The following is a 25,058-nucleotide window of genomic DNA, read 5'->3' on the forward strand; positions in this document are numbered from 1 at the left end:
GGGCACGGCTATAGATTTTCTTGTAATTTTATTGTGCATAGCTTTAAACTATAAACGACCGAAATGATATTTGCAATGCTTTGTGATCGGGGAGAAGTTTGGTATTAAAATAGTTAAAAACTTATTAAAAAATCAAAAAGCTTAGAAGTCATATAAAAAATAAAAACTCATTTTTTATTTTTTTGCATATTTTCTATAAAAAATAAAATAAAAATTAGAGTCATTTACAAACACTTTCATTTTTCACTTCATATTTTAATAAAAAAATTACTAAAAATAAATCACTTCCCAAAAGAAAATTAAAAGATGGGAAGACGAGTAATGGTATTTGATTGCATTTGTACCAATGTAGTCACTATGTTAAACCACTTGCGTGACTAGTCCTTTGGTCACTAAGTCTCTCTTAAGGAGAAATTTTGAGTTACACTCTTAGGAGTATAATAGGAGGCAAGACTTAGGCGGTGTTTGGCATCACGGTTGGCAGGCTATTATAGCCTCTTTTTGGAAATTAGCCCATAAGCCCCACTGTAGCAACTTTCTCTCTGATTTTCAAAAAAAAAAAAAAAAAAAATAGGCTCAGGCACGGGACAGTGTAGGCACAGCCTACACTGTCACAACTGCAAAGTGTAACATCAAGGGCAAAATTACCATTTTGCCCCTTTATATCAATTTTAAAAATAAAAAAGTTAGGGATAAATCTGTCATTTTAAATTTAAACATCATTTCAACACACTTTCCAATACAACAACTCAACTAAAAATTCATTTCATCTTCCCAAACACAAAACTAAAATAGCCTACTAAAATAGCCAAAAAGCCAAATAGCCTACTAAAATAGCCACTTCCCAAACGAGGCCTTAGTGTTTGTTAGGAGAAGGTGTGAGTTCAACTCCCTTAGATGTTAATCTAATAACTAATTACTAATTTTTGCTAATAAGAAAATAAAAAATAAAAGCAGAAAAACAATGAAAAAAGAAGGGTTGAAGATGGAAGAAAAAGTAAAAGGTGTGAGTTCAACTCCCTTAGATGTTAATCTAATAACTAATTATTAATTTTTGCTAATAAGAAAATAAAAAATAAAAGCAGAAAAACAATGAAAAAAGAAGGGTTGAAGATGGAAGAAAAAGTAAAATAAATGAGAAGAGAGGGGAAGGAAATAGCGAAAATATTGTACGTAAATATATTAAAATATACATTTTATAATTATAAAAAAAATTAAAAAAAGAATATCATTAAATTTGCAATAATTTTCCCAATCAATATTAAAATAGATGTATATTTGCAAAACAAAAAATAGAAAATAAAATAATATTATATGGATACTTTTTTCATATTATAGAACAAGTAGTGCTATATAAAAAATATAAATAAAAAATTGTACACAAATATTGCAATAAAAACAAAATAAGTAATGCTATATGGGTGTAATTTTTATCATTGTTACATCATTTTGAGAGTAAATTTTATATAAAAATTATGGTGACATATCATTTTTCTTGTAAAAACATTATGTTAATTTGGACCTAAACATCTAAAAATTCAAGAAATGACTAGTGTACACACCCTTTAAAAAAAATAATCACACCATAAGAATCTCTAATTCTAACCCTTAAATATTTGAAAATTAATGTGTCCATTTATGTGTTTCACAACTATCACCACTATATCATAAGCTAGCATCACTAAATTTAAAAACAAAGACGACCACTACACTCAAATGAAAAAATAAAATAAAAAAAAGGCAACCAATACATGTGATAATCAAACACCGCTATAAATCATTAACAAAACATTCTTATGTATTTGGGGAAGAAAAAAAGATTGGGAACTCTAAATTAAGAGTTTTAATAGTTTTAATTGGTGTGTAGGTCTCATGTGATGTGATTTTTGATTTTGGTTTTTTTTTTTTTTTTTTTTTATTTCTCACATTATTAGTGCTCTTTTAGAACTCCCAAATTAAAGGGATGTATCATTACTGATTTGGGAAAAACCAAATCTGTACATTTAATAACGCAGAATTTTCTTTATCTAGCAGGGCCCACAACTATAAATTTTCTTGTAATTTTATTGTGCATAGCATTTAACTATAAATCAGCCAAATAATGTTTACAATGCTTTTGTGATTGAAAATAAATTGTTTGGTGTTAAAATAGTTAAAAACATATTGAAAAAAAATAAAAAAGTTAAAAAATCATATAAAAAATTTTTAAATTCTTTTTCATTTCTTTTACACATTTATTCTAAAAAAAAAAATTTGAAGTGCTTTAATTTTCCAATTACTTTAATTTTTTCACATCATATTTTAACTTAAAAAATTTACTAAAAAAATCACTTGCCAAAGGAAAATTTAAAGATGGGAAGATAAGATTAATGGTATTTGGTTGTATTCATACCAAGTCATTGGTTTAACCATTAATCTAATCAAGGAGAGGGTGTGAGTTCTCCATGGTGTTAATCTAACAATTAATCACTAACTTTTGCAAATAAATAAATAAAAGCAAAAAAAATAATTAAAAAAATTAAAATTAAAGCAAAAGCAAAATAAATAAGGAGAGGGGGAAGGGAATGAGTGTAAAAATGGTCTGCTGGCCCGATATTCGACACAACCCGACCCCCCAATCTAAGGCTTGGTCTATGCTTTTTTGGGCTTGACCTAGCCTGAACAGCCCAACTTGAGGCCCAAACCGTCTGACGCCCAACATCACTTGCAAGCTAAGCCCAAGACCAAGTCCAAACCCAGGCCCGAGGTCTGATTAACCCTAGGATTAGACTTGGGCCTAGGCCTAAATTTTTTTGAACTGGACTGGCCCCGATCTGACCCTAATTTTTGGCAAGAGCCCGAGCAGGACCAAGCTAGATGGGCCAAGCCAGGTCGATTTTACACCCCTAGCAAAGGGTCGTTATCTGTATTTCTATTTCTAAGAAGCTTTTGATTACACCATATAAATATCTCTTTCAATTTATACATAAAAGTCATTCTTTATAAGGTACAACTACGTAATGTATAAAAAAAATTAACTATCATCGTCTTTTTTTTATTGAAATAACGCAATAGTGAAATATATATATATATATATATATATATATATTAATCCACGATATCTCGTGTTAGTTGTCCACTTCTAAATTCTCTTCTTTCTCTTTATCTTTTCTACATGACGGTCTGAAAGGGCTATGAATAACAAGAGACATCACATGCAAATGTTGTTAGGGTAATGCTAAAATATGTAAACCATGTGCGCTTTTGTTATATATTTTTATGATAAATATTATATATTTTTTGCCTCAAAGTGGCCAAAAATAAAATGGGGTTTAAAAAGCACCAAATGGGCTTAAAGAGCACCAAAGCGATACTGTTTGGCCCCATAACAAATTCGATTGTGCTCAGCAGGTACCCCTTCTTCCTAAAAGTTTGGGAGATTCTATTCTATGAGGTATACCCCTTCTTCACATTCTGATTGTCATCATCAGGTAATCAAAAGAAAGCGCCCAAGTCTTAGAGCCGGTCAAAATGGGGTGTCTACAATATTATGTGATTTTTTTTTCCCCGTGACTAATTTTTACAACTATTTATAAAATTGAAATATGCTGTGCGATTAATTTTTTTAAACTAGTTTTAAGTTTTTGTAAACTGTTTGGTTGAATTTTTAAATTTTGTCTTTTATATTTTAAAAAAAAATTAAAAGTGGCTTGATAAAAAAAATATCGTTTTCATTTTCATATGATTCTATTTTTGTTTTTAATGAAAATAATATTTGTATGTTTGAATAATATTTTTATATTAATTGTATAATTTGAGTTAATATTTTTATTAGTCTCTACGTTTTTTCTTCGCAGATAAAATAATATTTTTTATTTAAAAATTAATTTTAAAAAAATAATATAAAATATTAGAAATATTTTTGTAATATCTTTTTCATTTATAAATAACTCAGATGTATATATATTTTTTAAAGTACTTTGTAGGGTGCAAGTCTATTATGTGTGGGGGTACATTTTCATTATGTGTAGGTGCAAGTTTAGTATGTGTGGTGTCCAAGTTAAACCTATGTAGTGGTGCAAGTCTAGTCTGTGTTAGCATGCAAGTCGAATCTACATAAGGGTGCAAGTTTAGTCTATGTGGTATGCAAATCAAATCTTTGTAGTTGCGCAAGTCTAGTCTGTGTTGGCGTGCAAGTCAAATCTATATGGGAGTACAAGCTTAGTCTGTGTAGGGTGCAATTAAATCTATGAAGGGTGCAAGTTGAATTTGTGTAAGGGTGCAAATCTAATTTGTGTGGGGTGCATGTTTAAGCCTCGTTTGGGAACAGGCTTTTTTAGTAATTTTTGACTTTTTGGCTAAAATATGACATAAAAAAAACTAGAATGTTTGGGATGAGTTTTTGGTTTTTTTATGAAAAGATGTGCAATAAATAGAGAGGAAAATGAAATCTTTGACTTTTTGGTATAAGTTGTTGATTTTTTGTTTTTTTTAGTGACTTTTTGACTTTTTGACTAAAATCACCACTTGCCAAACGAGACCTTAGTCTATGTAGGGATGCATATTCAGTATGCGTAGGGTGTGCAAGTCAAATCTGTGTAGTAGTGCAAGTCTAGTCTGTGTTGGCGTGTATATTGAATTTGTGTGGAGGTGAAAGTTTAGTTAGTGTGAAGTACAAGTTTAATTTGTGAGGGGTGCAAGTTGAATCTGTGTAGGGATGCAAGTCTAATCTATGTAGGACACGAGTTTAATCTATGTAGAGTGTGGGGTGTAAGTCTAATATGCGTAGGGATACAAGTCTAGTCTATGTGAAGTGTAAGTTTAGTTTGTGTGGGTGTAAGTCTTACTTTGTGCGTGGGATCAAACACGACCACTATTTTTTTTATTATATTATTATTTTGGTTTGAGTTATTATTTGCGTGGTTTGAATTAATATATTTTTATTTACAATTGTATTATTCTAAACGTTTTCTCCTACCAATATATATATATATATATATATTAATTAGAAAAGTAATTTATTATTTATATTAACTTAAGTCATACAAATTATTTTAATTCTATAAATTTTTATATATTTTAGATTATTAATTTAAATTTTTATTAAATATGTGAAATATTAGTTGCATTTTAAAATTTTAAATATATTTTTAGAACAATATCAATTTTATAAAAATAGAATTTGTATATTAAATATTAGATATATTTTAATAAAACAAAATAAATTTAAAAATATAAAGATAATTTTTTTTTTATTAAAAGAATGAAGTGAGTGTATGAGTGCTGGGATAGAACTAGGAGAAGATTATGAGGGGTCATGACCCTTCTGTCTCTGTGAAAATTTTATTTTTCGTAGTACTTCTAAATATATATATATATATATATGTATGTATTATTATATAAATAAAATAGCATCTTAGTATAAAAGATATATACTTCATTCCTTTCTCATCTTTTATTCTCTGTTATTTTTCTAGAAAAAAATTTATTCATTTTATTAGAGATTGTTTATATGATATTTAAATTTTTTTATGTGTATATATATAATTTATATATCATATTGCACATATATGTGTATTTGTCTATACGGTAAAAAAATATTATTTATCTTTTAACCCCTGTAGTAATAAAATCCTAATTTCATCTCTGTATGAGAGAGAGAGAGAGAGAAAGAGAGAGAGAGTATGTGCAAGGCATATTAATGAGTGTAAGAGTTAAGGGTAAAATCCGTTTAGTTTAATTTTATAATTATGATTTAAATGTGAAATTGTGATTTTAAGTGTGGAGTTGTGAGTTCAGTTTTTAAAAAATAAAAATTTATTTGGTTATGAGTTTTGAAAATATTTTTGAGTTTTTGAATTTTGAATTTTGAAAAGAATTTTGAGTTTTGAAAAGAGTTTTAAGTTGTATTTTTGAGTTTTAAATTTTTGAATTTTGAGTTGTATTTTGAAATTTTTCGAATTTATTTCTTTTAAATATTTAAAAACGTTTAAGAAAAATTTATTTTTCATTTTAAATATTTTATCTCATTTTTGTAAATTTTTTAAATTCAAAACACAACTCCACACTCAAATCATAAGCAACCACATAACTCCAAATTCAATTCAAAAACTATTTTTAAAACTCATAACCAAATATATAACTCAAAACTAAAAACTCAATTCAAAAACTTTTTAATCAAAATATATTTTTTTATTTTTTTATTTTATTGAAAAATATTTTTTGTTATTTTTTGGGCAAATTACAAACACCCCCTCGAGGTTTGGTGAAAATACAGATTCTCCCTAAGGTTTGAGAAATTACAAATTGCTCCCTGAAGGTCAAATTTGCATATCAAATTAGGGAGAAATTTGTATGAAAATAAAAACCTCAGGGGGCAATTTGTTATGGAAATATAAACTTCAGGAGGCAGGATTTAATTTCTCAAACCTCAGGGGGAGTCTGTATTTTCACCAAACCTCGAGGGGGTGTTTGTAATTTGCCCTTATTTTTTTAAGTATTGGCCAAATAATTTGTTGTGGTTTAGATATATATGGCCATCCAATTTTTTTTTGAAATTAAAAAAAATTAAATATTTTAAAAAATAAAATCATTATCTTAAAACATAAAATAAAAAAATATTTTTTAAAATTTTTCTTTAAATAAAATTTTAAAAAGAGTTTAATTGAAAAGAATTTTAAATTAAATTTTAAGTTGTATTTTTGGTTACACATTTAAAAAAGAATTTTGAATTTTGATTTTTTTTTATTAGAATTACAATTTCAAAAGAATTTGGTTATGAGGATTTTTATTAGAATTTTGAGGGGTGTGTTTGGCCCCCAACAACGGCTATATCTTTTTATCCTCCTCTCTCCTCATTTGCGATTAACCTCACATCCCGAACCCACTATCGCTCTCTGAAAAGTTTTGGTTAGGGTTTCTCTCTCTCTTTAGAATGGACAGTGAGAACCCCTCCTCCTCCTCCTGCACTTTCTTCACATTCCCAACCAATCCGCCTCCATCCCTCGCCTTCTTCGGCAACGGAACCCCCAATTCAACGTCCTCTCCGTTCTCTTCTCCCCAACGATAGATCCAGCATCGTCCCCCGTCAAATTATGTGAATTCACCATGTCTCTCACTCCATAAACGTTGAAGATTCCCAAAACGGCTTCGAAGAAGGAGAGATTTGAAGAGAAACCTGCACAGAGAAGTGAGGTGAGAAGCCATGGGAGGGCAGGGAAACCCTAGAGAGAGAAACAGAGAGGGGGGAGAGAGAGAGGGGGAATGGGGGAGGGGAGAGAGAGACGTTTAGGGGAAAAAAAATTTAAAAAAACGATTGGGAGGAAATCGCTTCTTCCTGCTGTGGCAGCATCCACCCGGATGGGGATTGGGAGGTCACGGAACATGTCCATTTTCGCCACAGTTGACAAGGTTAGTAATTTTACATAAATAATATGTGCTATATATTTACATATATACATATTAATTGTGCCAAATTTAGTTGTTTGAATTCTCAACTTGTATCTGTAGAATTTGTGTGAAATTCTCGTAGAACATTCTGGTAATCTCGTAAATTCCCTACTCTGAAATTGATTCCACTGTGGTTTCCTTTTCATTGATTTTTTTTTTCTTTGTTTCTTTGTGTCTGAAATTGATTGCAGTTTGCAAGTATCTTTTTCACCTTTATTTTGAATCCTGCAATCCCAAATCACATTGTTGTTAACCTAAGATAACATGGACATAATAAAAACGGAATAAAAACGATAGTTCATATATATACCGGAAATCTTGAATTACACTTGTTGTTGGTGCCATTGACTGCTCAAAGTTTGACAGGTTCAGCCCTTTGATCCCCACGCTGCTGTGTCTTTCTGAGAGTAGATTAACAAATTAATACACCATGGTTTTGTTTTTCCATATCAAATTCTGATAATATTCATCTTTTCAATGACAAAGCCCCAAAGGGTAATCTATCAACAATAGAAAATTTTCTGTGTTTCACATCCAATTTTTGTTTACATGATGGAAACAATCAAATCACACTAAGTTAGGTAAGCTACCAAATATCATACAAACCAAGCAGATAATAAAGATTTTAGTCTTTCAGTTTAATGGGTGCGTGGCTTGCACCCATTACACAAAGATTCAATTAGAAAACTGGCCCACCAATAAATATTATATCTATATTATGTTGTGGTTTGGCAAAAAAAATTTTAATTGGCTTTTTAGAGTTGAGATTTTTTTTAGTTGGGATTAAAAAGTTTGTTTGGGTTGATTATTTTAGTTTAATGGGCTTGGGGTATAGGCTTTTGAGAATCTAAAATGCTTTTGGTTTACTATGATTATCTCTTTTGTGACTTGAGGAAAAGTTGCAGACTTCAAGGATTGCATTAGGGGGACCAACCTTTCATAATTTGATTTTGGGGAATCCATTTCCTTGAAACCCTAATCTCAACCTTATGTACTTAGTACTAGTTTCCATAAATCCTAATCTCAACATTATGTCCTTTTGTTACATTATTTATTTATACAGCCGGATCTATTTAAAAATAAAAATTAAATCATGTTTCAAAAAAAAATGCATCAAAACTTGACATGGCATGATAATCAAACTTGCTCACCCTAATAATGGAAAATTTCGGTGGATACATATGTAAATATAAGTTGGTGTTAATTTTGCAATTTGATGTTGATGGCAGTAGTTTAATAGGCCCCCATCCTTATCAATAAATATGTGCTATATATTTACATATATACATATTAATTGTGCCAAATTTAGTTGTTTGAATTCTCAACTTGTATCTGTAGAATTTGTGTGAAATTCTCGTAGAACATTCTAGTAATCTCGTAAATTCCCAACTCTTAAATTGATTGCACTGTGGTTTCCTTTTCATTGATTTTTTTTTTTTCTTTCTTTCTTTCTTTGTGTCTGAAGGCAGTTTGCAAGTATCTTTTATCTATGTCTTGGCTGTTTAATTATCAGTGTTAAGTATTTAAGAGCTTGTTTAGTACATGATGTACATCGAATTCTGTTCTTTTATTTTTTTAGCAAGAGAAAAAAAGCTCGATATATATATATATATATATTGCATGAGAAGAAGAACATGTTTTGTCCTCTTTTTGATAACCAAGTCTATTTATTTCATCCATGAAAGCCATTGACTTCCATTCTTAAATGAATGATCAAGTTATGTTGGCTTTTATTAGTGAGAGTTTTCAGAGGCCAACTGTTAATGGTGGACTGTGGAAGCGTATGTGCCTTTGTTACTGATCTGTCTGACGTAACTCATGCTGTATTTCCATTTGCATATGAAGTTGGCAACTAAGATGTAGTGACTTGTGACTCCTCCCTCATCCTTGTGTTGTTTCGTAAATAATCCCACATTTGGTACTGCAAAAGTTGCTCAGAATAGCTAATCCCACGTGACCCCTTTACCTACATATGAGGGATTATTTTGTCCTAGGGGTGGGACAGTTAAACCGGGGATAACTCTTTTGCATGTGAATGACTAAAATGCCTTTGCCTGGCTTACACATTCGGGGGTATCTTATCTGCCTAATCCAAACCGAAATCAAACATAGCCGGTGTAAAGTGGTGACTGTGCTCCTTTTTTTGGCACCTTCCTAATATATTTACTTGTCAAAAAAAAAAAAGGGAAGAAGAAAGAAATGGGCCGGAGTCTTTAGTGATTTGTTTTTGGTGATGCATCTAGGAGCACAACAGGAGAATCTTTAATGGAGGTGTAGTTTTTATTTTGGAGTCGAATATTGAACCCTTTTTTGGATTACTATTGTGTTATGTCTTGATATTTTGGAAATTTCCTGTGTCGGCATATTCGTATCATGCGTAGTTTATGGGCAATAACTTGATCTTTACTGGTTTAGATAGTCTAGTTCCTTGAGTTGTTGGAGCTTCTGTATAATGGTGGCCCTAATTTTGTAGGCATCTCTTTTGAAAATGAGACTTTAAACAGTATGGTTTCAAAGCTTGGTCATATATGGCAATAGTGGACCAGAGTGATGGTCTCTATATTCATTTTAGCAGGGGAATTAGACAACGCATTTGACATCAAAGTTTCTTTGAATCTATTTTATTTGTACAGAAATGAAAATTCTCTTTGCATGGAATTAGCTGAATGTCTTTTCTTTCTAGTACAATAAAGCTTGGTTGCAAAACCAAAATGCTGATATTCATAAAAATAAACTTTTCATAAAAAATTGAAAACTGCTCGTAAAATGTTTGGGATGGTTATTATTATTATTATTTTGAATTTATTGTCGACAGCAATATAGTCTAAAAAGAACAAAAGGTTATTATTATTTTAGCCTTATTGTTGAGTTTTTAGAACCCAAAAGCACATGCATAAAAAATTCTCGAATTTCTTTGAGAATAAGTAGATAAGGAGAGGAGGTGAACCAATATCAGAATAACTGGAAGATCTTTTGGAATATTAGTTTCTAATTGCTATGACCTTTATTTTGAATTGTTTTACTTGTGTTAAAATGTTGAGTTCATATGACAACGTTATATTTTGTCTATGATTATTTTATAGTACAAAAGAATATCAGCTTTGAAACTGTTCTAAGTGTGCTTTTGCTGTAATAGCGCTGTTGGAAATTATTTTAATATGCATTAATAAATCTTCTTCTGTGCTTCAAGAGTTCACCTGTCTTTCAAAGTTTTTTTTGCTATTTCCATTGCATTTGTGGCATGTTTACTAGATATTCCTTTTTCGGAGTCTTTAAATGTCGTGCTGCAACAAAATTTTGATCCTTGTGCATGATATTGCATTAGAAAGCATTGCAATTTTAGGCTATTTACCTTTGTGGAGATGTTTTTCTTCTTATTTTTGTGTCGATTTTTAATTAAGAATTTGGATTATCTTCTTTATTTTTATTTTGTATATTCTTTTCAATGATGACCAAAATTCTTTCAAACCTGATAGTCTCTTGTACAAACTTTATGAGAAAACAGGATTTTATAACAATGGAAAAAGGAAATGACAATTGCAATTTCATTTTTAACATACGGTTCCCACCATACTTATAAAAGTAGCATGTGCAACCCTCTTCAAATTCTTTTGTCGACAGAATGTTCATTTTTTTGGATGTTCTACCAGTCTCAGTTACCATCCTTGTGCTATGTCTTGATAGTCTTCTTTTTTTAATCTTCTTTCCAAGAGGATGAAATAATGAATAAGCTGCGCATCTTTTGATTTGTCCTTTGAACTTTTTTTTGATAAATAATTTATCCTTTGAACTTTTCATCCTTGAGATCCCACTTATCTGCTAACTGGGGGTTGAAAAGTTGCATGGCCCATGGTTAGCCAAATTCTCCCCATGATTATTCTTAGATGGATGACGGTGGCATGAATATGCAAGTGGTTGTTGGATTAGGAGTTGTTTCTGGATTTTATTTTTTGTTTTGTGGAGATGCATTTTCTTTCTGTGTTTTCTTACTTGTAGAGGATGCCTCATCCTTGCCTCTTTTTTGATCTATTCAATAAATTCTGTTTTTGCTGATCAAAAAAAAAAAAAAAAAAGTTTTGTCATTTGAATTCAGAGGTGGTTGATTGGTTTTGAATGGTATAATTTCTTCTTTTCCTGATGTTTATTGTTTTTTACTGTCCGAGGTGCATTCTTTACAGAAAGCTGTATAGGGTACAAGCTTCAGTTCACAAGTCAAGCTCACTTATAAATGGTGTAGAATTCAATTTATTTGATGAGCTTGCTAAGGCTTGGTTTGGCTTAGTAAGCCATGATTGCTTTGATGGTTTTATTTATATATTTAAGTCTTTATGTGGAATTTTATTTGTACCATTTAAGTAGGAAAAGATTGATGCTACTTTTTGCAGTGAAGCATTGTTGGAGGATAATTTAAGAGCAACCCACCACTTGCCTTGATGAGTTTGGATCATTGAATATTAAGCAAGCTGAGTCAGTTTATTATGCTAACTTGTGCTAGATGAAGGTGAAGGTTCCCACTTCATCTAGACTGTAAATGAGATGAAGCCGGCCAAGTACAAGGAGCTTGAGCTTGGTTCAGTAGCATAGGAGCTAGGCTCAATCTCAGCTTAGACTTGTTTTGACAAGTGAAATTCATACAAAGCCGGTTTTTGGAGATAAGCCACTACTAATTCGATATTTCCTGGAGACGTTTCTTTGATTGACTGGAGTGTAGCTTTTGATTCTCTCTTCTTCTTCTTCTTTTTTTTTTTTTTTTTTTTCACTTTTTATTTATTTTTTTACAAGATGTAGTTAAGAAGTTTAGCTTTTCTCTGGTTCTCTTTCTTTGGCTTCTTGCTTTGCACTTCAACTTTTCAATGAGAATCTTGAGGGTCCATTTGATTAAGTAAAAAATATGATGGAAAACAAAAGTGATAGATAGTGAAGTGAAAGAAAAGGTGAAAGGAAAATTTATTTTCTCATTTGTATTTGGTTTAATTTTTTGTGAAAAAGTTACAATAGTTGTCTACTTTAATGAGAGAAAAAAGTGACTGTATTTTTTTGTAAGAATCTAGAAGCAAAGTTGCCATTCTGGTGTGGGTTGTATAAGATATTTAACTTTGTTGTATTTTCCACCCTTCTCCTGCTAAACAAATACATGAAATTAAATAGTTGAATTTTTGTTCTCTTTCCCCATCTTCATCCTGTTCAAACTCAGTCAGCAGTCACTTGCTTTGCTGACATCAACTGTTCGTTTGAAATTATTTTGCAGTTGTATCCTCCTAATGATTGGCTAGTGGGGTCATCCCTGCCCCCTAAATTCAGCCCAACCATTATTGAATCAACACTCAATGAGCTTACCCCAAACAATGTTAGGTGAGTTCATTGCTGCTCCGAGAAGCTCTAACTTACTATATGACTGATACATATGTTATGATTGACACTTCCCTTTATATATTTGTTTTGTCCAGGACGTACATTTAGTATCGATGATGCAAAATGTCCTTAATTTTGGCATTAGTAAACAGGCTAATGAAGTATCTGTTCAAAAACATGCTAATGAAGCATTTAGACTTCAGTTTAGACAGAGCATACAAGATCACTCTGTGCATGCCTGCAATACTTGTTATACATTGCATGTTTGTTTTAGTTATTATTAGAGAGGTCCATTACACGCTATGAACAAATAACAGAGACGGGAGTTCACAGCTCAGATAAATAAATGATTGCATGTTGTTCTTATATACCTACTTTATTGAAAAGACACATGGAAAATGCTTCATCTTCAGTTGGATCAGAAACTATCCAGAGAGTAATGTGACTAATAAAGTTTTTGATAGAATTGTTGTCTTTGCGAGTTAAATATCCTAAGTGTCAATATAGTCAATAATAAGACAATTTGCATGTCGCTGTGCATACAGGATCCAAATGCCATTGTTTCAAGTATACTCATAACATGTGGTTTGGCTGGCATAATATGAAAGCATGTTTAAGGTGAATGTTCATTTATTTCATCTAGAAATTTAGGATGCTAGGAACTATCCAGAAAGGATGGGAAAACTGAAATTTAGGCAATCAACAATGTCTTGCCTTGCTACTTGAAGGTTTGATTTCAGTAGAATATTCAAAAACTTGATTAACGTCTGCTAATTTGTCATTGGATTTTACAGTAATTATGGGTATTGTGAGTGCTCAATTCATCTTTCCCTCGTCTCCGTTTAGTACATAGCTAGTGTATTTACTGGTAAAACTTCATTAGTACACTTGCCCAAATAGAAGGTAATGATATTGAGGACATTTCTTTCACTTGGCAATTTTGATGTTGAATAGATGTTTAGACAATAATGAATACTTGTTGACTATGCTCTTATGTACATTCTTGCCCAACAATTGTTGGGACACTTGCAAAAGTGTTCACCTTTATTGACTCAAGTGCGTGCAGTAGTCCAAGGGCATTACTCCTCCTTGTCAAAGAATTTTTATATGGTTATTATTTTAGGTTAAGTATGCTATATAAGTGAATTCACTTTCATTATTGTACATCACATTCTATCCCACATCGTCTAGGTAGGAGAAGTTCCTGGGCTATATAAATGAGTTCATATTCCTTCCAAGTAACAACATGCTTTAAACCCTTGAGGGCCTAGCTCAAAGTGAACAATTGTTATGATTTGAGATGGGTGTTATAGTAGCAGAAGCTGTTAGAATATTTCCTTATTTAGATTAGATTGTGATTGTGATTGTGATTGATTGATTGTGATTCCTTAATCAGTCAGTCAATCAATCAATATAAAAGGTGATTCCTTAATCATTGCCTTAGGGCTTCCTTTTGTAATAGTTGATTGATTAATATAAAAGGTGATGATTTCATAATCATCACTCAAGCTTTGTATTCTCTTAAATTATATGGTAGCCAAAACCCTAAAAACCGTCACTCACACAGCCGCTACCACCAACCAGCCATCACCTATCACCACCCATCCTGTATGAGTCTCTGTCGGAACCAACCAAGGTCCCATATAGCTGTTTCGACTTCAGCCGAATGCCCCTCTGGCCTCGTTGACCCTCGTGAGGGTTGTCCTAGCCTCTCTTTATGTATTTTGGCTCTTGTAGATGAGTGTTTGTGGGTTGCCCATCTTTTGTTGCCTCTGAGTCTCTGTGGGAACCAGCCAAGGTCCCACAGAGCTGTTTCGACTTCAGCCAAAGGCTCCTCTGGCCTAGTCGACCCTTGTTAGGGTTGTCCTAGCCTCTCTTTATGTATTTCGGCTCCTGTGGTGGGTTGCCCATCTTCTTTTGCCTTAAGTTTCTTTCCCTCTACCTATGTTACACGGACTCTTTGGAATTTCGAAGGTACCTGTGTCGAGACAACATGGGTACGGGTGCGGGATACGGCCGGGATACAGCTTCTTAGAAACGGATACGGCAGAAGAATCGAAAGAGAAGAGAGCAAGGAGAGAACCTGGCCTTCGACTTCAATCGGTTGCAGATCATCGATCGATCTGTGAAGTTGATCGATCTGCGAAGCTTGATCTCCGAAGTCGATGTACTGTGCTTCGTCGTCTTCCCCTTTGATCTCGATCTCGGACTCTCTTCGTCGTCTTCCCCTTCCGTCGTCTCTGCGAAGTCATTGCTCTACCAACCAATTTTCTAGGTCTTCCCCTTCCGTCGTCTCTGCGAAGCTAACTCAATTTTTATTTCTATAGGTCTCTGACTTTTCCTTTTAATATAATTTGAATTATATATAATATAAATTATATTAATATAATATTATTCATATTATATAATATTATTTATTCAAAAAAATATTATATAATATAATATATCATAAATAACATAACTTTTATGTCTAAAATTAAAATAATTTATTTTATCATATATAATATAATTTATTTTATGTCTAAAATAATGTTTATAATTTTTATTCATTATTTATTTGTTATTTTTTTAATAAAATTTGTTATTCCTTAAACTTTTTAAACTCATCTTCATATAATAAATATATTTAAAAATAACCATTTAACGTGTATCTCCGTATCCGTATCCTAATTTGGATCCGTATCCACGTATTTTTAATTTTTAATTTTAAAGTGTCCGACCCTTAGATGCACACCCATACCCGATATCCGCACCCGAGTCCGTGTAACGTAGATTACTGTTAGGAATCTCTCTCTCTCTCTCTCTCTTTTGATAAATACTATTAGGAATCTCTTTCTTTTGTTTCTTGATTGATTTGCCGAAAGAATTTAACTTATGGGTTGATGTATAGTTTGGCCTTTTTCCCTGTTATGTAATTTTTGCCCGGGATTTCTCCTTGTGTCTCGTTCTGGATTTTATCTACCGGGAAGAAGAAAATTCTCCTTCATTATTCCCCCTTGAGATATAACATGAACAAAATAAAGTTGGTTGTCTTAAGGCTGGTCATGTTGAATTCTCAGACTATTTAATCTTGGATTAGAAAACTTAGGCTGTCACTGATTTAGTAGTACTGGAGGGCCAACATCAATCATTATATTCTCCTATGTGTTGGAGGGCTAACAAGAATTTGAATCAAATGGAAATTGATTGGATGGGATTTTGGTGTGCTGAGAAGTTGATGTATAAATGCATAGGAGGACTAGCTCCAACCTTCAAAATCACAATTGAAGAAATAATACCTATTGGGAGCAAATATCAATCATTTTATTCCTCCTTTGTGTCTGCTTAGCAAAATCATAGAAGAAATAATAATACATATTGGGAGCAACTAGAATGGAAAGAACCCTCCTTGTGTGACTTGACTGCTTAGCAAAATCATAGAAGAAAAAATACATATGAAAGCAAGTCAAATCCAAACAAAAGTATAAAGAAAAATTTTAGCCACAACAAAAGTATAAAGAAAATTTTGACTTGAAGGATAGCTAAGGGACAAGCTTGAAAGAAAAAATCTTCCATTGTATGAAAATTGTGAGTTTTCAATCAACTTTGTTTCCATCTATTAAAAAACTGAGATCTCAAGTGGAAGCAGACACCCAATCTATTAAAAAACTGAGATCTCAAGTGGAAGCAGACACTCAATCTCTAGGGATTTTCATGGCTCGAGCAGTGGCCAACGATTTTGCAAAGTCTAAGGTGGTTTTAACTTGGATTTTGGATGGGATTGGTCTTCAAGTCATCTCATTTATAAATACTCGTTCCATCCCCAACTGTTTGTCAATTTTTAGCATTCATGCCTTTTAGTAGGGTCAATAAATAATGTATTTTTTTCCCTACAAATTGAAAGAAAGAATAAATAAAAAAACATAGATGATTTTTTTGGGATGTTTGGAATAGTTAAAATGGACCAGCAATTTCGTATGGGAGGAGAATTAAACTAGTTGTAACCAAAATAAATTTGTCAAATAAGAGAAGCATCCATATTCGCTTGCACTATCAATAGATTAATATGCGTTTTACATCACTTTAATACATTTCAAGTTTGTTTTGGTGATTTCCTAGTCAATGGTGGATCGCGTTTAATTTGTGGTGAATTCACAGAGTATCATGGATGCTTGATACTCTACCAACCATTCAGGAACAAACATCACCGATTTCTAGTGGTATAAGAAACACGCTAACAAGTTTTAGGATTCAACACCTAAGGCATATGAACTGGGTTAGGGTTGGGTTGTTTCTTTTTTTTTTTTCCCTTACTAATGGTGAATTGGTTGGCTACGGGGTCCTGTGGTTTTTGTCCATTTTGATTTTCGACAGGAAGAAGCAAAAAAGAAAAGAAAAAGGGAATCCTTTTGTGTGTCTAATTGATTATTATATTGATTGCAGAATTGATTGGCATAAAGCAAATTTGTACTGGTTTAATTGAATAAAATGAACAATTCATAATCTCTGTCATGTTATTTTATCAATCCTAAGCAAATTCTTTTCCATTTTGAGGGCTAAATCTCCTCTAGACCTTATTCAAGTGCCAAACAACATTTTAAGTGTGAAGCATTAGCACTTTATCTGAATCACTAGATCTTTAGCATTGTCAAATTAATTTTTGATTTGAAATGTTACTGCAATAGTCGTTTGACCAAAAGATGTGAAATAAAACCCTGTTTATAGATGAGGGCTTATTAGGGTTATATTTTAAGCCTGGCTAAGAAAGATTTATACAAGTCAACTAAAATTTGGGATATACGTAGATCATGGGATATACGTAGATTTTGATCCTTAGGAATGGCACTGTATAGTTACCAAAAAGCATGACATTTTGCATTTCAACTGCAGGAAACTTTCACCAGAGTAAATGTTCCCATAGAGTGGCTGCGATGATTTTTTCCACGGCGAAGCATGGCTGGTATTAAGGGCGATACATGTTAGATTAGCACAATGTAAGAATGGAGTGTCCGTGTCGTGTCCGTGTCATGTCCCGTGTCCGTGCTACATTTTGCCTCTGTCAAATGGCGTGTTTTATGCCAAAGTTTGTGTTAAGAGTTGTTGGACTCCAGTTGCTGGTCTAGAGTGAGCAAGTGAGGATGTAGTTTAAGAAGTGTCCCCTTAATGCCTCTTTTGTTGTCTATGGAAGGAGAGGTATAGGACTTCATTTCAAGGAGTGAGGTGTTTGTGACCATGGACGCATTTTTTTCCCTTCTTTTAAGCAGTTTATTTGTGTGGCCTATAGGGGTTTGCTACGATCATTGGACTTTTTTGGTCAATTCTAAAGATATTTTTTGTGTGTCATTTTTGCTTCTCTGCATGTACTCCGGTTTGCACCCTGTTGAAGCTCTTTTGGATTTTTCTTATTTACAAAACTATGTATATTTTTTGTTGGCTCTTCATGAGACTCATTGCCTTTTACGATTTTCAATAAAAAATGATCTTCTTAAAGTTGTAGATTGCTGTTTATTCTTCCATCCTTGGTCCATGCAAGGTAATACGGGACATTGCGACGTATATCACCTAAGTATGCATCTCTAAAAGTTCCCAACATGGTTTATTCAACAGGGAATGATCTCACAAGGTTGGATCTTCCTGTTTAAATTAAACCACATAAAAATGTTTTTACTTCTCTTGTCACCCTGTTCAAACTGCGTAAAAATGTTTTTACTACTCTTATCACTCCTTCCGTTTTTGAGAGACGCAACTAGTTGTTTTCTGAAAGTCAACATTGTAGATCCATTATAATTTGAATTGAGATTTTTTGGCATGGCAGTAAATGCAGTAGTTTTGACTATTAAGTTTCATACATTGTCAGTCTTGTACTCTTGTTATGTTCTTTCGAGGCTGGCTATTATTTGGGATCAATATTTATGCATCAAGTGGCATACCATGTCCATTGAAGGTATGCAAGGAACTAGTTATGTCCTAAGGCATAAACATTTTTTCATTAAAAGGAAGGCCAGAACATAGGATTAGTGCGAATGTTGCTGCTAACTATAACATGTGTTTTGATTCATTCCAATATAGGAAGTGAATGCTTGGTAATAATGTATAAACTTGTTTCTAGATGATAGAATTTCCTGATCATTATCTTTGTTAGTAATTGATGCATATCTACTTATTTTTCATTTTACGTTAGAATTGCAAGCTGGATTCATATGTTCGTTATTAATCTGTTACCCAATTATTTATTTTGCAGAAAGCAATCTACAAGGACCCAACTGATTCAAAGGTTAGTATTGAACTACTCCTCTTCATGTATCATTCGTTAATGTGTTAATTTTTTTAAAACTTTTTTTTTTTGAGTCTATAATCTGTATTTTCTTTCTGAAGGCACTAGGGGAAGAAAAGGAGATAAAATATTGAATTTTATTTAATATATATTTATTTATTTTCTAAAAAATGGAGAGTTGTTTCAACAATGACGTAATAGTCATATAAGCACTGTTGACTGGATGTTGTTTTCTCAGCCGTCAATAATATGAATCTTATGATTCCAACGTTTATTGTAATCCTTTTCCTACATCCTATGTTTGAGTTGTTAGTTGGATGATATGTGGTTGTACTCATTAATTGGGAGGGTCATGTCCTGTTGGAGTTCATGCTGCTGTAGTTGTGCAGACTGAAAGGCTAGCATTGTGTTTCATTCTTCAGGGAAAACAAATTTTTTTGCAATATGGTGTTTGTATTGGACATGAATGCCATTTTTCTTCTTCGTCTTCTTCTTTTATCAAGGTGGTTGTGTTCAACACCATTTTGTAATGGATATTGACATGCCATTGTGTCCTTGATATGTGTTCCATGTTGCAATATTTATCACATTCTAACATCTCACGTATGTAGATGCCTAAACCTCAGGCTTAGGTTTAATTATAGACCAATAGGCATAGTCAAAATTTCATATGTGGTGGTGTAGTATGTTTGTTCCTTAGGATTGATTGACATTTGTCATAGATTGGATATATTGATGATTCTAGTTTCCTACAATCTATAATACACTATGCTGAATGTTTTCTTTTCTTTTGCTTTTCTTATATATCTGATGTAGGAAGTTCCACCGCTCGATGTACCAGAACTTTTGGCATATTTAGTTAGGCAATCTGGGCCATTCTTGGATCAAATTGGTGTTAGAAGAGGTAAGCAATTCTCTTGAGTTTTGATTTTGATCTTATAATGAAGTGATCAATAAAGGTATATATATATATTTATATATAGAAATACACATAGTTTAGTTCCTATTAATGGGGTTCTAGGTACAGAGCTGACCTTTAATCATTATGTACAAAATAGCTGCCTTGTATTCACACTCACTACTTGAAGGTTATTAGGCCTGCATTTAAAACCACTAAACCAATCGTCCCCTTTAAAGTACACCCACTTCAGTCCCAATTAGTGGAATATGTATATATGTTTGTCACGATAATTTGTATTGAGGATGATTGATGTAGTTTCATATATGTCATGTGACAAAATCTTTGCTTCACAACTTTAGATGGTCCTTTAGATAAGCTTTACTACACCAATTGAAACTAGTTTGCAATTCTTAGGCAGAAGTAAAATTCAGGACTGCAGCCTTATGTAATACAGATGTCTTACAATTGAAGTTATCAGAAATGTGCTACAAATTTAAACACCAAAACTACATTACAAAATGGTTTTTTTCTTTATCAATGTATGATTGTCTACTTTTTGCTATATTCTAGAACTATCTGATGCTTTAAGAAAATTAACGATGTGGATTTGGTATATAGAAAGATTCAGGGGAATAACTGACCTGTTGGTTCCCCTTATTTAGATGGTTGGGTTATGTGAGTTCACAGGTATTAGATAAGCAGGCAACAAGTATCAAAACTTGAATTTTTTTATCTAGAACTGTCTTTGAGGGTCCGTTTGGGGTTGCTAGACCTATTTGAAGGTGCTTATTTAGGTACACTGACAAAATCAGCTGGGAATGTGTTAGGCAAAGGTTGTTTAAAAAGTGCTACAATTGGGTCACATATAGAATTATAACTTTTGCCAGGGGCCAAGTTTTAAAGTTAATATACTACAATGCAAGTATTTTTTTTAATTTTTTTTTGTTGATAAATTCTTTTATTGTTGTTCATAAATTCAATGCAAGTATCAGTGGGCCCAAAACAACCAATAAGCTAAGAGGCATGATTGGATGTTTTTCTGAAAAAAGCTAACTTTTTGTTTAATTTGAAGTAGATCCACTTTAACCAAATGCCACAAATGGAGTTATCTTGGTTCTAGTGTGGTTTGACTTGGAAAATTTTAAATTGTTCCAATTGACAATATGGAAGCAGCGTGTCATTTGGAGGTCTGAAGGGCTGTTCTTATATTAAGTATTCCACATGCTATTTGTAATATTTGGTTTATTTTCAAGGAATAGTTCCATGGTTTATAGCATATAATCTCTATCACTTAATTTTTGACAAAAATGTTAGGACAACTAACAAGCGTACCAACTAGACAAAATATTTGGTGAATCCCATACCAAGTGGTGGGACCTATGTACAAGCGCTCTGTTGGTATTTTTTTTTTTTTAGTGTTTCTAGCATTTTGGTATTCTTCATAGTTCAGATGTTTCTTATACTCCAATGTACTGAACTCAGACTAATCATGGTTACTTGGGTTGAGGTTGGCAACATGGTTGCTCTTACGTATGGTTGTTCTTAGAGTACACACACACACACATATATATATATATATATGTACATATATATTTTTTTCAATTTTAGAATAACTATGTCCTTTCTCATGGTCTCAATTCTCTTTTTTATTTTTTTTTGTGTGTGTTTTTTTTCTGTCTTTGAAGCACCTATAACTTAGTTTCTGTTATTCCTTCTTGACAATATTTTCTGGCTTCGTTGCTACTCTTAAACCATCCTGTGCTCCTTCACCTCATATTGTCTATGCTTCATGCCTACTTGTAGCTCTAGAGAAATGTAGCACCTCATATTGTCTATGCTTCGTGCTACTTGTAGCTTTAGAGAAATGTAGTCATTTCTTATTGTTGTGCCCCCCTCCTGTCTGTGTCTGTGTCTGTGTCTATATCCTCATTTTTACATTTGCTTTTTATTGTAATCCAACATTTTGTACGGTATAGCATATGCCATGTAGCCGTCTTATGGAGATTTTCCAAGGAATACCTCAAACACCTTGCGAAGGACCAATAGAAGTTGTGGAAACTTACGGAACTAGTACGGGACTCCCGGTTTGAAAACTAAGACAAAAAAGACACATTTTTCACATTTAAGCTTGAAAATAGTCCATTAGGGGCCAAAATCGTGTAACAGTCAAGAGAAGGCCCAAGGAATACCTCAAACACCTTGGGAAGGACCAATTAAGTTGTGGAAACTTATGGAACTGGCACAAGATTCCAGTTTGAAAACTAAGTCAAAAAATGTAATTTTTTCACACTTAAGGTTAAAAATAAGCCATCGGGGGCCAAAATCGTGTAGCATTCAGTAGAACACCCGGGGAACGCCTTGGGAGGGATCAATGTATGTTATTGAAACTTACAGAACTAGCACGTGACTGCCGGTTTGAAAACTAAGCCGAAAAAGGCACGTTTCTCACACTTAAGCTTGAAAATTGGCCAACAGGGGGCCAAAATCGTGTAATAGTCACGAGAAGGCCCATGGAACACATCAAACAACTTGGGAGGGACCAATGTAAGTTGTGGAAACTTACGGAACTAGCACGGGACTTCCGGTTTGAAAACTAATTTGAAAAAGACATTTTTCTCACACTTAAGCTACAAAATAGGCCATCGGGGACCAAAATCGTGTAACAGTCACGAGTAGGCCCGTGGAAAGCCTCAAACACCTCGGGAGGGACCGATGTAAGTTGAGAAAACTTACGGAACTAGTACGGGACTCCTGGTTTGAAAACTATATCAAAAAATGCAATTTTTTTCACATTTAAGCTTGTAAATAGGCCATCGGGGGCCAAAATCGGGTAACTATCACGAGAAGGCCTAGGGAACACCGCAAACACCTCGGGATGGACTAACGCAAGTTGTGAAAGCTTACGGAACTTGCACGGGACTCCTGGTTTGAAAATTAAGTCAAAAAATGTACTGTTTCCCACTTAATCATGAAAATAGGCCATTGGGCGCCAAAGTTGTGTAACAATCACGAGAAAGCCCAGAGAATACCTTGAACACCTCCAGGGGGACCAATGTAAGTTGTGGAAACTTACAGAACTAGCACAGGACTACCGGTTTGAAAACTAAGTCGAAAAAGACACTTTTTTCACACTTAAGCTTGAAAATAGGCATCGGGGGCAAAATTGTGTAACAGTCACGAGATGTCCCGGGGAACACATCAAACACCTTAGGACGGACCAATGTAAGTTGTGGAAATTTACGGAACTAGCACGACACTTCCGGTTTGAAAACTAAGTCGAAAAAGCCACTTTTTTCACACTTAAGCTTGAAAATAGGCCATCGGGGGCCAAAATCGTATAACAGGCGCGAGACTTTCCGGGGAACACCTCAAACACCTCTAGAGGGACCAATGTAAGTTGTGGAAAGTTACAGAACAAGCATGGGACTCCCAGTTTGAAAACTAAGTCAAAAAATGCATGTTTTTCACTTAAAGCTTGAAAATAGGCCATCGGGGGCCAAATTTTTGTAACAATCACGGGAAGGCCCGAGGAACACCTCAGACGCCTCGAGAGGGACTAATGTAAGTTTTGGAAACTTACAGAACAGGCGCAGGACTCCCGGTTTGAAAACTGAGTCGAAAAAGACACTTTTTTTCACACTTAACGTTGAAAATAGGCCATCGGGGAACGAAATCGATTAACAGTCAGGAGAAGTCCAGGGGAACACCTCAAACACCACGGGAGGGACCAATATAAGTTTTGGAAACTTACGGAATTACCCCGGAACTTCCGGTTTGAAAACTAAGTCCATAAAGCCACTTTTCTCGCATTTAAGCTTGAAAATTGGCCATCAGGGGCCAACATCATGTAATAGTCATGAGAAGGCACAGGAAACACATCAAACACCTCGGAAGGGACCAATGTAAGTTGTGGAAACTTACGAAACTAGCACGGGACTCCCGGTTTCAAAACTAAGTCAAAAGATGCATTTTTTTCACACTTAAGGTTGAAAATAGGCCATCGGGAGCCAAAATCGTGTAACAGTCTCGAGTAGGTGTGGGGAACACCTCAAATACCTCAAGAGGGACCAATGTAAGTTGTGGAAACTTACAGAAGTAGCACGGGACTCCCGGTTTGAAAACTAAGACAAAAAAGACACATTTTTCACACTTAAGCTTGAAAATAGTCCATTAGGGGCCACAATCGTGTAACAGTCACGAGAAGGCTCAGGGAATACCTCGAACACCTTGGGAAGGACCAATGTAAGTTGTGGAAACTTATAGAACTGGAACGAGATTCCGGTTTGAAAACTAAGTCAAAAAATGTAATTTTTTCACACTTAAGGTTGAAAATAGGCCATCGGAGGCTAAAATCGTGTAACAGTCATGAGAAGGCCCGGGGAACACCTCAAAGGAACTAGCACGGGACTCCCGATTTGAAAAATAAGTCCAAAAAGGCAATTTTCTCAAACTTAATTGTGAAAATAGGCCATCGCGGGCCAAAATCGTGTAACAATCACGACAAGGCCCAAGGAACACATCAAACCACTCGGGAGGCACCAATGTAAGTTGTGGAAACTTATGGAACTAGCACGAGACTTCCGGTTTGAAAACTAAGTCGAGGAAGACACTTTTTTCATACTTAAGCTTGAAAATAGGCCATCGGGTGCCAAAATCGTGTAACAGTCACGAGAAGGCCCAATGAACGCCTTGAACACCTTGGGAGGGACCAATGTAAGTTGTAAAAACTTACAGAACTAGCACGGGACTTCCGGTTTGAAAACAATGTATCAATTACGAGAATGTCCGAGGAATACCTCAAACACCTCAGGAGAGACCATTGTAAGTTGCGGAAACTTACGGAACTTCAACGGGACTCCCGACTTGAAAACGAAGCCAAAAAATGCACTTTTTTTCACACTTAATCCTGAAAATAGGCCATCAAAATTGTGTAACAGTCACGAGAAGGCCCGGGGAACACCTCACACCTCGAGAGCAACCAATGTAAGTTGTGGGAACTCACCGAACTAGCATGGGGCTCCCGGTTTGAAAACTATGTCGGAAAAGTCACTTTTTTCACACTTAAGCTTAAAAATAGGACATCAGGAGCCAAAATCGTGTAACAGTCACGGGAAGGCCCAGGAA

The 25,058-nt window shown here is 33.8% G+C and overlaps 1 protein-coding gene across 1 annotated transcript in view; it reads left to right on the forward strand.

Moving 5' to 3' along the window:
* The first annotated feature begins 6,828 nt into the window (after window positions 1–6,828).
* LOC145788935 (uncharacterized) overlaps window positions 6,829–25,058 on the forward strand; it is a 61,568-nt gene continuing 43,338 nt past the window's right edge. Inside the window, exons 1-4 of the mRNA XM_082873925.1 lie at window positions 6,829–7,389; window positions 12,677–12,780; window positions 19,001–19,033; window positions 19,850–19,937. Coding sequence (XP_082730051.1) covers window positions 7,243–7,389; window positions 12,677–12,780; window positions 19,001–19,033; window positions 19,850–19,892 — 327 coding nt within the window. The 5' untranslated portion in view covers window positions 6,829–7,242 and the 3' untranslated portion in view covers window positions 19,893–19,937. The remainder of the gene's footprint in view (window positions 7,390–12,676; window positions 12,781–19,000; window positions 19,034–19,849; window positions 19,938–25,058) is intronic.

The sequence above is a fragment of the Camellia sinensis genome, chromosome 6, assembly GCF_055761805.1.
Source record: "Camellia sinensis isolate YWXY chromosome 6, ASM5576180v1, whole genome shotgun sequence".
Classification (NCBI taxonomy): Eukaryota; Viridiplantae; Streptophyta; class Magnoliopsida; order Ericales; family Theaceae; genus Camellia; species Camellia sinensis.